Source organism: Schistocerca cancellata, chromosome 1 (genome assembly GCF_023864275.1).
Source record: "Schistocerca cancellata isolate TAMUIC-IGC-003103 chromosome 1, iqSchCanc2.1, whole genome shotgun sequence".
Lineage (NCBI taxonomy): Eukaryota > Metazoa > Arthropoda > Insecta > Orthoptera > Acrididae > Schistocerca > Schistocerca cancellata.
Window position 1 is genome coordinate 1,158,942,978 of NC_064626.1, and position 13,655 is coordinate 1,158,956,632.

The following is a 13,655-nucleotide window of genomic DNA, read 5'->3' on the forward strand; positions in this document are numbered from 1 at the left end:
GTTTCTACACTAACTTTGACGATAATATCCGGCCTATTTGTAGTAGCAATGTCTAAGATATTTCCATTGCGAGTGGGTTGCCGAACTAGCTGACCAAGACAGTCTTCAGAAAACGCGTTCGAAAGTACTTCCCATGACTATCTGTCTGCACCCACCGCAATGAATCCACAGACATCCCAGTCTATACTTGGTGGGCTGAAGTCGCTTCCAACTACTACTGCATGATCTGGAAATTTACGCGCTTCTGACTGTAGACTTGCTTTGAATGACTCTAGAACTGTCATTGTGGAATCGAGTGGCCATTAAAAACATTCAACAATTAACTTGGTTTCACCAACACCTGTTATACGCGATTAGGTAACTTCAATATCGCACTCCACTTCGACCTCAATAGAAACAATATTTCTGTCAGCTGCAGTGAACACTCCCCCTCCTATGGCCTCTGTCTTTCCGATATTCATGCCACGACTCGCTAAATATCTCTGAGATTTCCTCTTCGGGTTTCAGCCAGGTCTCGATCCCAAGATTAACTTCAGCGCGAAAGCGTTCCTGGAGGGCACTAAATTCTGGAACTTTGTTACGAATATTTAGACAGTTAACTGACAAAATTTTGACAGCCATGCAAACGGGAAGAATTCTCGGCAGCTGAAACATCCGGTCGTGAAAGCCTTCATTGTATGAAAGCTGTTTATTCTTGGGAATAAGCTGATACTGTTAACAAGAAATGACTGTAAAGAATATATGTATTGAGAGGTCAATGCCAAAATACCCAGACTAGTGAGCAGGGGTCTACAAGAGGTTCGCAAACTTTCACCACTTACTGCCCAAACCGCTCGTTTCTGGGCCAAAAATATCCTTTTAGAATGGGAAGAGTTACCCCAAAATATAATACCATACGGCATAAGCGAATGAAAATAAGCAAAGTAGACTAATTTTCGTGTCAAACGATCACTTACTTCAGATACCGTTCGAATACTAAAAATAGCAGCATTAAGTCTTTGAACAAGATCCTGAACATGGGCTTTCCACGACAGTTTACTATCTGAACACCTAGAAATTTGAACTGTTCAGCTTCACTAATCATATGCCCATTCTGTGAAATTAAAACGTCGGGCTTTGTTGAGTTATGTGTTAGTACTGTAAAAACTGAGTCTTACTGTGATTTAGCATTAGTTTATTTTCTACAAGCCATGAACTTACGTCATGAACTGCGCTGTTTGAAACCGAGCCAATGTTGCACACAACATCCTTCACTACCAAGCTAGAGTCATCAGCAAACAGAAATATTTTAGAGTTACCTGTAATACGAGATGGCATATCATTTATATAAATAAGGAACAGGAGTGGCTCCAACAGTGATCCCTGGGTCCCCCCATTTGCCCGTACCCCACTCAGACCCCACATCACAGCCATTCACAACACTGTGAATAATGACCCTTTGCTGCCTGTTGTCAAAGTAAGAGATGAACCAATTGTGAGCTACCCCCCACTTCCATAATGGTCCAACTTCTGGAGCAATATTTTGTGATCAACACAATCAAATGCCTTAGTTGACCAAAAAATACGACTAGCGTTCGAAACCTTTTGTTTAACCCATCCAGTACCTCACAGAGAAAAGATCATTTTCAGTTGTTAAACGACTTCTAAAGCCTAACTGTACATTTGATAGCAAATTATGTGATATAAAATGATCAATTATCCTTATATACACAGGCTTTTCAATAACTTTAGCAATCACTGATGGCATAGAAATAGGTCTAAAATCGTCTAAATTATCCCTTTCTCGCTTTTTATAAAGCGGCTTTACTACTGAGTACTTTAATTGTTCAGGAAACTGACCATTCCTAAAGGAAAAATTATAAATATGACTAAGTACAGGGCTGACATGTGCAGCACAGTACTTTAATATTCTGCTAGGCTCTCCATCATATCCATGAGAGTCCTGCAACACGTCACAGAAACCACCGGCAAAACCCTAGCCTGTGTTCAAAGTCCGCCACAGGATTTAGGTCTTGGACAGGGTGGAAACTAAATGGATGCTGGCTGTCACCTCTCAAAACCTCCCAGACTAACCCCATGTCGTCTCCAGCCGCTCGAGTACTTGTCGTAGGTGCTCCCTCGAAGCACTAGAGAACAATCTCTTCAAATGCAGCATCCCGTCGTGTTCGAGGTCTTCCAGCATCACCATGATATCCCGCTAACGAACCTGTTTCGCCAGGTCGCCGGTGAATTGCTGTAAACGTTTGCGGGTGTGGGTGGCGTCTTGCTGGGTACCGTTCCTCATACAACCGTCGAGCTTCATGCGCCTTACCGTCGGCTAGTCCATAACCAAAACACATACCTCGTTGTTCTTCAAACGAATATTGTGCCACCATGCTTGCTGTATGACTAAATCGCAGGTGACGTGTATGTGCTCCAAAGCGAAGCTTACGTGCGATTACCTCTGACGTGAGGTGGAGACAAACAGCAAGGCCTATTCTACACGTGTGTGTATCACGTTGGGGCAGTGACGGGGCGAGGGGTTTGTATGTGTGAACCGACAACGATATCGCTGCCCGTCAACCGACGAACGGCAACAGGGCAACCCCACGGCCAACCGGAGCCCGTGGCGTCAAGTTTCAGTAGTTTATAAATGGTCCGTTGTCGACCTATACAACATTAGTAATTCTGCTTCCTGCTGGCATCAGCTATCCAAGGTTAAAATTTCGTGACACAATTGTTCTCCACTGAATATGGTGGTCCATTGATAGTGACTGGGCCTAATATCTCACGAAAAAAGCATCAAACGAAAAAACTACAAAGAACGAAACTCATCTAACTTGAAGGGGGAAACCAGATGGCGCTATGGTTGGCCCGCTAGATGGCGCTGCCATAGGTCAAACGGATATCAAATGCGTTTTTTTAAATAGGAACCCCCATTTTTATAACATATTCGGGTAGTACGTAAAGAAATGTAAATGTTTTAGTTGACCACTTTTTTCGCTTTGTGTTAGATGGCGCTCCCTGTTCTGCGCTCATAGGCAGCACACCACGCCTGGTATGCGCGGCGCTCGGGGACCACAGCACAGCTACGACACCTGAGGATGGGCTTATAACAGTCCGAAACCGGTCGTGTGAAGATAAAGTAATTTACAGCTGAAGCGGTATTTTCAACCTCTGCTATAATGCTCAGTTGCGGATGTTCTGCCAACAGGATTGGTTGTGTGGTAGTTGTGTTTCTGGAGATGTGTGCAGAGATATGAGTGTTTGAAGTTGTCGCTGTCACACTGTTGTGGTCACCAAGACATCTTCCACCTCTTTTCGAGATTTACGTATGTTATCGAGCTTTTAAGCTGGCTCTCTGCAGTGATGGTTGCGGAGCGCACGAGAAAATGTCATGCACATTTAGTCGACTGCATTTTTATTTACATTTTACCTCTCAGAATTTCATTTTTCTTTAGACGTTTGTTATGTTGCAAGATGTACAGGGAAAGATTCGAAAGTTATCTGTGTTGTCGAGCTTTAATGAATATTTTTGAATGTTAACGAACGTTTTGGAATCTTCTAAAATATTCTCAAATGGTCTAGATCAGGGGCGGGCAAACGTTGCACGCGGCTCGTGAGCGCACAGAGCTGCACGTGTGCTGCTCGCGTGCAGGCGTCGAATTGGGCAGTGGCGACAGCCGGCAGGTTGCGGCCGTGTAGTACAAGGCTAAGACACGGACGTTGATGCGAAGCGACCACTACGTAGTGAACGTTGTATTTCAAGAACCGGAAAATGAAGAGTGAATCAAGGAAACGGAGACGTGGATATTTGCTATCTTTTAAAAAGTAATGGGAGAATCACTTTTTCTTTGTGCAAAGACGTGAAAATTCGAAATCTTTAATATGTGGCAGTATTCTCGCTGGTCAGCGGAAGTTTAGTATTGAAGGCCATTATAATAAATTTCACAAGGACGAGTACAATTTATTGTCGGATTCTGAGCGGATGGGGAAATTGACTGAGCTTAAGAAGAGCGACCTGACGATATTAGATGCATCTGTCCTAGTTGCCGTTGTCACGAGAGATCTGCGACTTTCTCTCGTCATGTCTCTCATCTAACTGATTTAACATTTTATGGAGCACTGTTTTCAGTTTTTCAGGACGACAACAATAATAGCCCAGCGGTACGTGCAAGCTATAAAATTGCGCTTAATATAGCTGGAAAACCATTTGCTGAATTAATAAGCCTCGGTTAAGAGCAAACATAAGTGGTGAAAATTTACGTAACTGTTTGCGTTTGTCTGTATGCAGAAATTTTGTTCCAGATATTAAACGTATTGTAAACTCCACCTGTGATAATTAAATAAAACGTATCGTAGTTAATAGGTACTCTTTCAAACCATGATTTATTTCAAGCACTCCTGCTAACCTTATTCCATCATTCAATAAAGCAAGCTAGGAAAACAAAACGCAGTGGACAGAAGGTATGGTGGGGAGGGGAGGTAAGCGGGTGGCCAGCTTGCCCCTGTGTGCACGCAGAACACCTGTTAACTGCACGCGTGCAAGTGCACCGCACACGTGCAGGACTCCTGCCCGCCCCTGGTCTAGATTGTAGAATGGTCTAGATCAGGGGCGGGCAGGAATCCTGCACATGCGCGGTGCACTTGCACGCGTGCAGTTAACAGGTGTTCCGTGTGCACACAGGGGCAAGCTGGCCACCCGCTTATCTCCCATCCCCACCATAACTTCATGCGTTTTGTTTCCTAGCTTGCTTTATTGAGTGAATGAATAAGGTTAGTAGGAGTGCTTGAAAGAAATCATGGTTTGAAAGAGTACCTATTACCTACGATACGTTTTATTTAATTATCGCAGGTGGAGTTTACAATAGTTTAATATCTGGAACAAAATTTCTACATACAGACAAACACAAACAGTTACGTAAATTTTCATCACTGATGTTTGCTCTTAACCGAGACTTATTAATTCAGCAAATGGTTTTCCAGCTCTCGCTATATTAAGCGCAGTCTTATAACTTGCACATACCGCTGGGCTATTATTGTTGTCGTCCTGAAAACTTGAAAACAGTGCTCCATAAAAGTTAAATCAGTTAGATGAGAGACACGGTGAGAGAAAGTCGCAGATCTCTCGTGACAACAGCAACTACGACAAATTCAAATGGCTCTGAGCACTATGGGACTTAACTGCTGTGGTCATCAGTCCCCTAGAACTTAGAACTACTTAAACCTAACTAACCTAAGGACATCACACACATCCATGCCCGAGGCAGGATTCGAACCTGCGACGATAGCGGTCGCGCGGTTCCAGACTGTAGTGCCTAGAACCGCTCGGCCACTGCGGCCAGTCAACTACGACAGATTCATCTGGTATCGTCAGATCGCTCTTCTTAAGCTCAGTCAATTCCCCATCCGCTCAGAATCCGACAATAAATTGTACTCGTCCTTGTGAAATTTATTATAATGGCCTTCAATACTAAACTTCCGTTGACCAGCGAGAATACTGCCACATATTAAACATTTCGAATTTTCACGTTTTTGCACAAAGAAAAAATGATTCTCCCATTATTTTTTAAAAGATAGCAAATCTCCACTTCTCCGTTTCTTGAAATACAACGTTCACTACATAGTGCTCGCTTCGCATCAACGTCCGCAGCTTAGCCTGGCACTACACTGCCGCAACCTGCCGGCTGTCGCCACAGCCCCGGTCGACGCCTGCACGCGAGCAGCACACGTGCAGCGCTGTGCGCTCATGAGCCGCGTGCAACGTTTGCCCGCCCCTGGTCTAGATAGTTCTTGAATTATTTTTTTACGTTCTAGAATGTTTTGGAATATTGTTGGAGTTCTATACAGAAATGATTGGCAGAGAGTACTTTATTCCAAATTATAATACTGTTGAATACTCCAATGGATTTAAGAGTATTGGAGAGTATTTTTGAGCATTCAAGAATAGCTTTTTAACGTGAATACAAATTTTTTTCCGAATTTTTGAATGTTTATTTTTAGCATGCTCTCGAATGTTCTCGATTGTTCGCAGAAAACAAATGAAGATAAAAACCGTGAGAAGCGGGTGTTTTACAGCTAGTACTGGAATAAAAGTAACATAACAGAAAAAAGTAGCTTGGAAACTGGTTCATCAAATGGAACTGACCGTCAACCTGAGGATCGAAAATGACGAATTCGGGCCGGATCTTGCTGGTGCGCTTCCCCTTGAGCAGCGGGACGAGGCCGCCGAGGTACTCGAGGTACAGCGTGTAGCACGTGCCGGAGCTCAGGTTGGAGTCGTCGTCGTGCCTGATCATGGTGCAGTGGAGCCTCACGCTGCCCGCGGGCGGGCGCGACACGAACTCCCTCAGGGCAGACGTCTCAGGAACACAGCACTGCCAACACGACAGAGCAAATGTCACTACCTTTTCAAACCATAGCGGGAGTGCCGAGCAGAACGCTATACAATGCCTTTTTAAACCTTTGGAAGATTTCATGTGGCTACATTTTCACCAAGAATAAAATTAATTTCGCGATCGTACCACTATCTCTAAGAGAGAAGTATGGGGTGTTTCAAAACCAATATCAAAGTTTTAAGTTTTTGTAGCATTTATTACATTCAGCATAAATACAGGGTGATTTTTTCCACCATTTACAAACTCTAGGGATTGACCAATGAGAGGATGCACAGCAAAAAAGGTCGACTGAACTTATGTCCAGAAGTGCTTGGTGCTCATGCTTTCAGTAAAACATTGTTACAGAGACTGCAGTCTAATACGCGCTGTAACATGCAGCTGCACTTAACCTAAATTATCCTAAGGACAAACACACACACACCAATGCCCGAGGGAGGACTCGAACCTCCGCCGGGACCAGCCACACAGTCCACGACCGCAGCGCCTTTAGACCGCTCGACTAATCCCACGCGGCACCTGCACTTACAGTATGTGTTAAAAATGGTTTCTCTGTGCCTCAACCGTCCGCTGTGGCCGAGAGGTTCTAGGTGCTTTACTCTGAAACCGCGCTGCTGCTACGGGCCGGCCGGAGTGGCCGTGCGGTTCTAGGCGCTACAGCCTGGAACCGAGCGACCGCTACGGTCGCAGGTTCGAATCCTGCCTCGGGCATGGATGAATTTGATGTCCTTAGGTTAGTTAGGTTTAATTAGTTCTAAGTTCTAGGCGACTGATGGCCTCAGAAGTTGAGTCGCATAGTGCTCAGAGCCATTTGAACCATTTTTTGCTGCTACGGTCGCAGGTTCGAGTCCTGCCTCGGGAAAGGATGTGTGTGATGTCCTTAGGTTAGTTAGGTCAGTCTAGGGGACTGATAACCTCAAATGTTAAGTCCCATAGTGCTTAGAGCCATTTGAACCTGTGCCTCAACGCATGCGTGTACACGCCGTAGCACGTCCTGTCTCACACAGTCACATCGACCAGGCTTCATCCGAACAGCGTCAAAGGCAGCTTGAATACGCTGCTCCAGTGTCTCCACATCTGGAATGGGCTCTACATACACGATACCTCTGGGATGGCCCCACAACCAGAAATCGCACGGGTTGCGATCCAGTGAATGAGCAGGCCATGGAACTGCACTCCCTCGTCCGATCCATCGACTGGAAAGACACGATTGAGATGAATCCGGACGTTAATGGCGAAATGGGCTGGAGCACCATCCCGTAGCAGCCACATAACCCTTCGGATCATCAACGGCACTTCTTCCAGCAGGAGAGACAAAGTCACCTGCAAGAATCGCCGATAGTGCCTGCCTGTTGGGCGACTTGGAAGGAAGACTTGTCCCAAAATACGGCCGCCAAATATCCCGGCCCTCACATTCTGGCTGAAGCGATACTGGTGACTCACTGTCACCATACATCTACATCTACACCCTACTCCGCAAGCCACCTGACGGTGTGTGCCGGAGTGTACCTTGAGTACCTCTATCGGTTCTCCCTTCTATTCCAGTCTCGTACTGTTCGTGGAAAGAAAGATTGTCGGTATGCCTCTGTGTGGGCTCTAATCTCTCTGATTTTATCCTCATTGTCTCTTCGCGAGATATACGTAGGAGTGAGCAATACACTGCTAGAATCCTCGGTGAAGGTATGTTATCGAAACTTCAACAAAAACCCGTACCGAGCTACTGAGCGTCTCTCTTGCAGAGTCTTCCACTAGAGTTTATCTGTCATCTCTGTAACGCTTTCGCGATTACTAAATGATGTTGTAATGAAGCGCGCTGCTCTCCGTTGGATCTTCTCTATCTCTTCTATCAACCTTATCTGGTATGGATCCGCACCGGTGAGCAGTATTCAAGCAGTGGGCGAACAAGTGTACTGTAACCTACTTCCTTTGTTTTCGGACTGCATTTCCTTAGGATTCTTCCAATGAATCTCAGTCTGGCATCTGCTTTACTGACGATTAATTTTATATGGTCATTCCATTTTAACCACTGCTAATGCCTACTCCCAGATAATTTATGGAATTAAGTGTTTCCAGTTGCTGACCTGCTATATTGTAGCTAAATGATAAAGGCTCTTTTTTCCTATGTATTCGCAGCACATTACACTTGTCTACATTGAGATTCAATTGCCATTCCCTGCACCATGCATCAATTCGTTGCAGATCCTCCTGCACTTCAGTACAATTTTCCATTGTTACAACCTCTCGATATACTATAGCATCATCTGCAAAAAGCCTCAGTGAACTTCCGATGTTATCCACAAGCTCATTTATGTATATTGTGAATAGCAACGGTCCTACGACACTCACCTGCGGCACGCCTGAAATCACTTACTTCGGAAGACTTCTCTCCATTGAGAAAGACATGCTGCGTTCTGTTATCTAGGAACTCTTCAATCCAATCACAAAATTGGTCTGGTAGTCCATATGCTCACCATACCATGGTGTTATGTACGCTATACCGCAGATGACTGTTATGAAAGTTGAAGATACCACTCCGTGTAAAGGTGGCCTCATCTGTAAGGAGGATGAATGACACAAACCCCGGAATAGTGGTTGCCTGGTGAAGAAATCACTGACAAATCTGCTCCCAACGTGGAAACTGTCGCTAGTAAGCCCTGCACACGCTGTAAGTGGTATGGGTAGTAACAGTTGTCGCAGAGAATGTTCCACACAGTGGTCTGGGTTACTCGGTACTGGCGGGCCAACTGCCGCATACTAACATGGTGCCTCCACAGTGTTAATCATATTTTTCTCCAAGTCTGGTGCCCAAACGTTTCGGTTGCGTCTTTCATCACTTCTTGCTTCCTGAAACGACCCGGTCCCAGACAAGCGACGAAACACTGTTGAAAACATTGAATGCTGTAGTTGTTGTCGGCGGGGATAGGCCTTCTGATACGATCTTGCTGCTCGCCGCCTATTGCCATTTGCCTTTCTGTAAGGAAACACGGTGTTGGCAAGCTCTCGATTCGAATACGGAACTATTGTGTACAGCGCTGTATCACATCCACTACAAGGTGAATCAGCGAGAAAAGTGAATCTGACACTACATGGGCCGGCCGGAGTGGCCGTGCGGTTCTAGGTGCTACAGTCTGGAACCGAGCGACCGCTACGGTCGTAGGTTCGAATCATGCCTCGGGCATGGATGTGTGTGACGCCTTAGGTTGGTTAGGTTTAAGTAGTTCTAGGTTCTAGGGGACTGATGACCTCAGAAGTTAAGTCGCATAGTGCTCAGAGCCATTTGAACTAATTTTTTGAATACAACATTGGCTGGGGAGGGCACTAGGGCATGACATGTGAGGAATAGTCCCATCTTGTAGGAGGAAACCATGCACCCTGTAATTGTGCCTGTGTGGTACAACGCGCATTAGAATGCAGTCTCTGTAACGAAGTATAATTGAATAAATGGTCTCTAGCATGGAAACCATTCATTTCCGGAGGTAAGTTCATTAGACATTTTTAGTTCCAAATCCTCTCATCGATCAGTCCCTAGAGTTTGTATATGGTGCAAAAAATCACCGTGTAATATACAGGGTGGAGCAGAGGAAACGCATGTTTTTCACTGTTGAATGACTGGGACACAGCTTGATAAAAATAATAAAAACAAGCATTGAGTGATAGATTTTTTAATGCAGTTTTGAAATATATATTAATTTGTTTCCAGATGACGTCCTTCTTGCTGGATACAAATTTGGATCCTCTTCCAAAAGTTACACATGGCTCTCTCCAACATTTCATTCGGTACGGCTTCAATTTCCTTACGAATGAAATTCTTCAGGTCATCGATTGTGAAAGGATTGTTCATGTAGACTTCTGGTTTTAAATATCCCCACAAAAAGAAGTAGCATATCGACAAATCGGGTGAGCGAGGGGGCAGTAAACATCACCATATCTGATAATACACTACTGGCCATTACAATTGCTACACCACGAAGAAGACGTGCTACAGACGCGAAATTTAACAGATAGGAAGAAAATGCTGTGATATGCAAATGATTAGCTTTTCAGAGCATTTACACTAGGTTGGCGCGGGTGGCGACACCTACAACGTGCTGACATGAGGAAAGTTTCCAACCGATTACTCATACACAAACAGCAGTTGACCGGCGTTGCCCGGTGAAACGTTGTTGTGATGCCTCGTGTGAGGAGGAGAAATGCCTACCATCACGTTTCAGACTTTGATAAAGGTCGGATTGTAGCCTATCGCGATTGCGGTTTATCGTATCGCGACATTGCTGCTCGCATTGGTCGAGATCCAATGACTGTTAGCAGAATATGGAATCGGTGGGTTCAGGAGGGTAATACGGAATACCGTGCTGGATCCCAACGGCCTCGTACCACTAGCAGTCGAGATGACAGGCATTTTATCCGCATGGCTGTAACGGATCGTGCAGCCACGTCTCGATCCCTGAGTCAACAGGTGGGGACGTTTGCAAGACAACAACCACCTGCACGAACAGTTCGACGACGTTTGCAGCAGCATGGACTATCAGCTCGGATACCATGGCTGCAGTTACCCTTGACGCTGCATCACAGACAGGAGCGCCTGCGGTGGTGTACTCAACGACGAACCTGGGTGCACGAATGGCAAAATGTCATTTTTTCGGAGGAATCCAGGTGCTGTTTACAGCATCATGATGGTCGTATCCCTGTTTGGCGGTGCACACACATTGGAAGCGTGTATTCGTCATCGCCATACTGGAATGTTACCCGGCGTGATGGTACGGGTGCCATTGGTTACACGTCTCGGTCACCTCTTGTTCACATTGACGGCACTTTGAACAGTGGACGTTAGATTTCAGATGTGTTACGACCCGTGGCTCTACCCTTCATTCGATCCCTGCGAAACCCTACATTTCAGCAGGATAATGCACGACCGGATGTTGCAGGTCCTGTACGGGCCTTTCAGGATACAGAAAATGTTCGACTGCTGCGATGGCCAGCACATTCTCCAGATCTCCCACCAATTGAAAACGTCTTGTCAATGGTGGCTGAGCAACTGGCTCGTCACAATACGCCAGTCACTACTCTTGATGAACTGTGGTATCTTGTTGAAGCTGCACGGGCAGCTGTACCTGTACACGCCATCCAAGCTCTGTTTGACTCAATGCCCAGGCGTCTCAAGGCCGTTATTACAGCCAGAGGTGGTTGTTCTGGGTACTGATTTCTCAGGATCTATGCACCCAAATTGCGTGAAAATGTAGTCACATGTCAGTTCTAGTATAATATATTTGTCCAATGAATACCCGTTTATCATCTCCATTTCTTCTCGGAGTAGCAATTTTAATGGCCAGTAGTGTATCTTGCACAAGAACGCAAAAGGCCTGATTAACAAAATGCTTTGGACTCGAGCCACCAGAATCGATTTTTGGTCAGAACTACATTGGGAAAAGATCGTGTTTATATGGGCTTAATTAGCGTGAATAGCTTAGAAGGTGTTGCAATTTGTGGACAATATGAAAATTCGATGAAATAAAAACAAAACGAAAAACATGTGTGCAGGTCATAGAGTCCACGCGAGCAAAACAGTGAGCACTAAGCTCGTAACATAGCAGGTTAAGGTGGTGGTGGTGATGGTGGTGATGATGATGGTGGTGGTGATGATGATGGTGGTGGTGATGGTGGTGGTGATGATGATGGTGGTGGTGATGGTGGTGATGATGATGATGATGATGGTGGTGGTGGTGATGGTGGTGATGATGATGGTGGTGATGATGATGGTGGTGGTGATGATGATGGTGGTGATGGTGATGATGATGGTGGTGATGATGACGATGGTGGTGGTGATAATGATGGTGGTGGTGGTGGTGGTGGTGGTGGTGGCCGACTCACCCTTATGGTTTGAGCAAAGAGGTTGGAGATGAGCGCCTTGATGCGCGCGGGCAGCGGCAGCGCCGCTACCTGGTGCTCGGCCCGCAGCTGGCCGTGCACGCGCAGCCGGCACATCAGCTGCAGCGAGGCGACGCGCCGAGACACCCACGCGATGTGCACCTGGCAGCCCGTCGCCACGAACAGCCGCTTGTCGTTGTGGCCCCACGTCAGCGCCGTCACCGGCGACTGCGGACATCAGAAGCTTCAGCAGCTACTCCACTGGCAGTGAGGGTGCCAACTAATGCTCAAAATTACTCTCATCAGTCACAATATCCGCTACAGTTGCTAGAATTTGTATATCTGAAAAGGAATGCACAACTAAGTTTCAGGACATGTCTCCCATCTTCAGGTGCATATTAAAACACGAGTCCCCAATCAGATGCACAACTGAGGTTAAAATATCCAGACTGAGATTTTCACTCTGCAGCGGAGTGTGTGCTGATATGAAACTTCCTGGTAGATTAAAACTGTGTGCCGGACCGACACTCGAACTCGGTACCTTTGCCTTTCGCGGGCAAGTGCTCTACCAACTGAGCGACCCAAGCACGACCCACGACCCTTCCTCACAGCTGCAGTTCTGCCAGTACCTCGTCTCCGACCTTCTGAGTACGAGTCTTGGTCCGACACACAGTTTTAATCTGCCCCAGAAGTTTCATATCAGCGCACATTCCGCTGCAGAGTGAAAATCTCAATCTCGCAACATTCGCCAGGCTGTGGCTAAGCCATTGTTGTTGTTGTTGTGGTCTTCAGTCTGGAGACTGGTTTGATCTCTCCATGCTACCCTATCCTGTGCAAGCTTCTTCATCTCCCAGTACCTACTGCAACCTACATCCTTCTGAATCTGCTTGATGTATTCATCTCTTGGTCTCCCTCTACGATTTTTACCCTCAACGCTGCCCTTCAATACTAAATTGGTGATCCCTTGATGCCTCAGAACATGTTCTACCAAGCGATCCCTTCTTCTAGTCAAGTTGTGCCACAAACTTCTCTTCTCCCCAATCCTATTCAGTATCTCCTCATTAGTTATGTGATCTACCCATCTAATCTTCAGCATTCTTCTGTAGCACCACATTTCGGAAACTTCTATTCTCTTCCTGTCTAAACTATTTATCGTCCATGTTTCACTTCCATACATGGCTACACTCCATACAAATACTTTCAGAAATGACTTCCTCACACTTAAATCTATACTCGATGTTAACAAATTTCTCTTCTTCAGAAACGCTTTCCTTGCCATTGCAAGTCTACATTTATATCCTCTCTACTTCGACCATCATCAGTTATTTTGCTCCCCAAATAGCAAAACTCCTTTACTACTTTAAGTGTCTCATTTCCTAATCTAATTCCCTCAGCATCACCCGACTTAATTCGACT

The 13,655-nt window shown here is 45.7% G+C and overlaps 1 protein-coding gene across 1 annotated transcript in view; it reads right to left on the bottom strand.

The window, feature by feature from the left end:
* Positions 1–13,655, bottom strand: part of LOC126137422 (tubby-related protein 4) — a 554,251-nt gene that overhangs the window by 86,066 nt on the left and 454,530 nt on the right. The window contains exons 7-8 of the mRNA XM_049915215.1: positions 12,243–12,467; positions 6,128–6,356 (exon numbers count right to left, since the gene is read on the bottom strand). Of these exons, the coding sequence (XP_049771172.1) occupies positions 6,128–6,356; positions 12,243–12,467 (454 nt within the window). The remainder of the gene's footprint in view (positions 1–6,127; positions 6,357–12,242; positions 12,468–13,655) is intronic.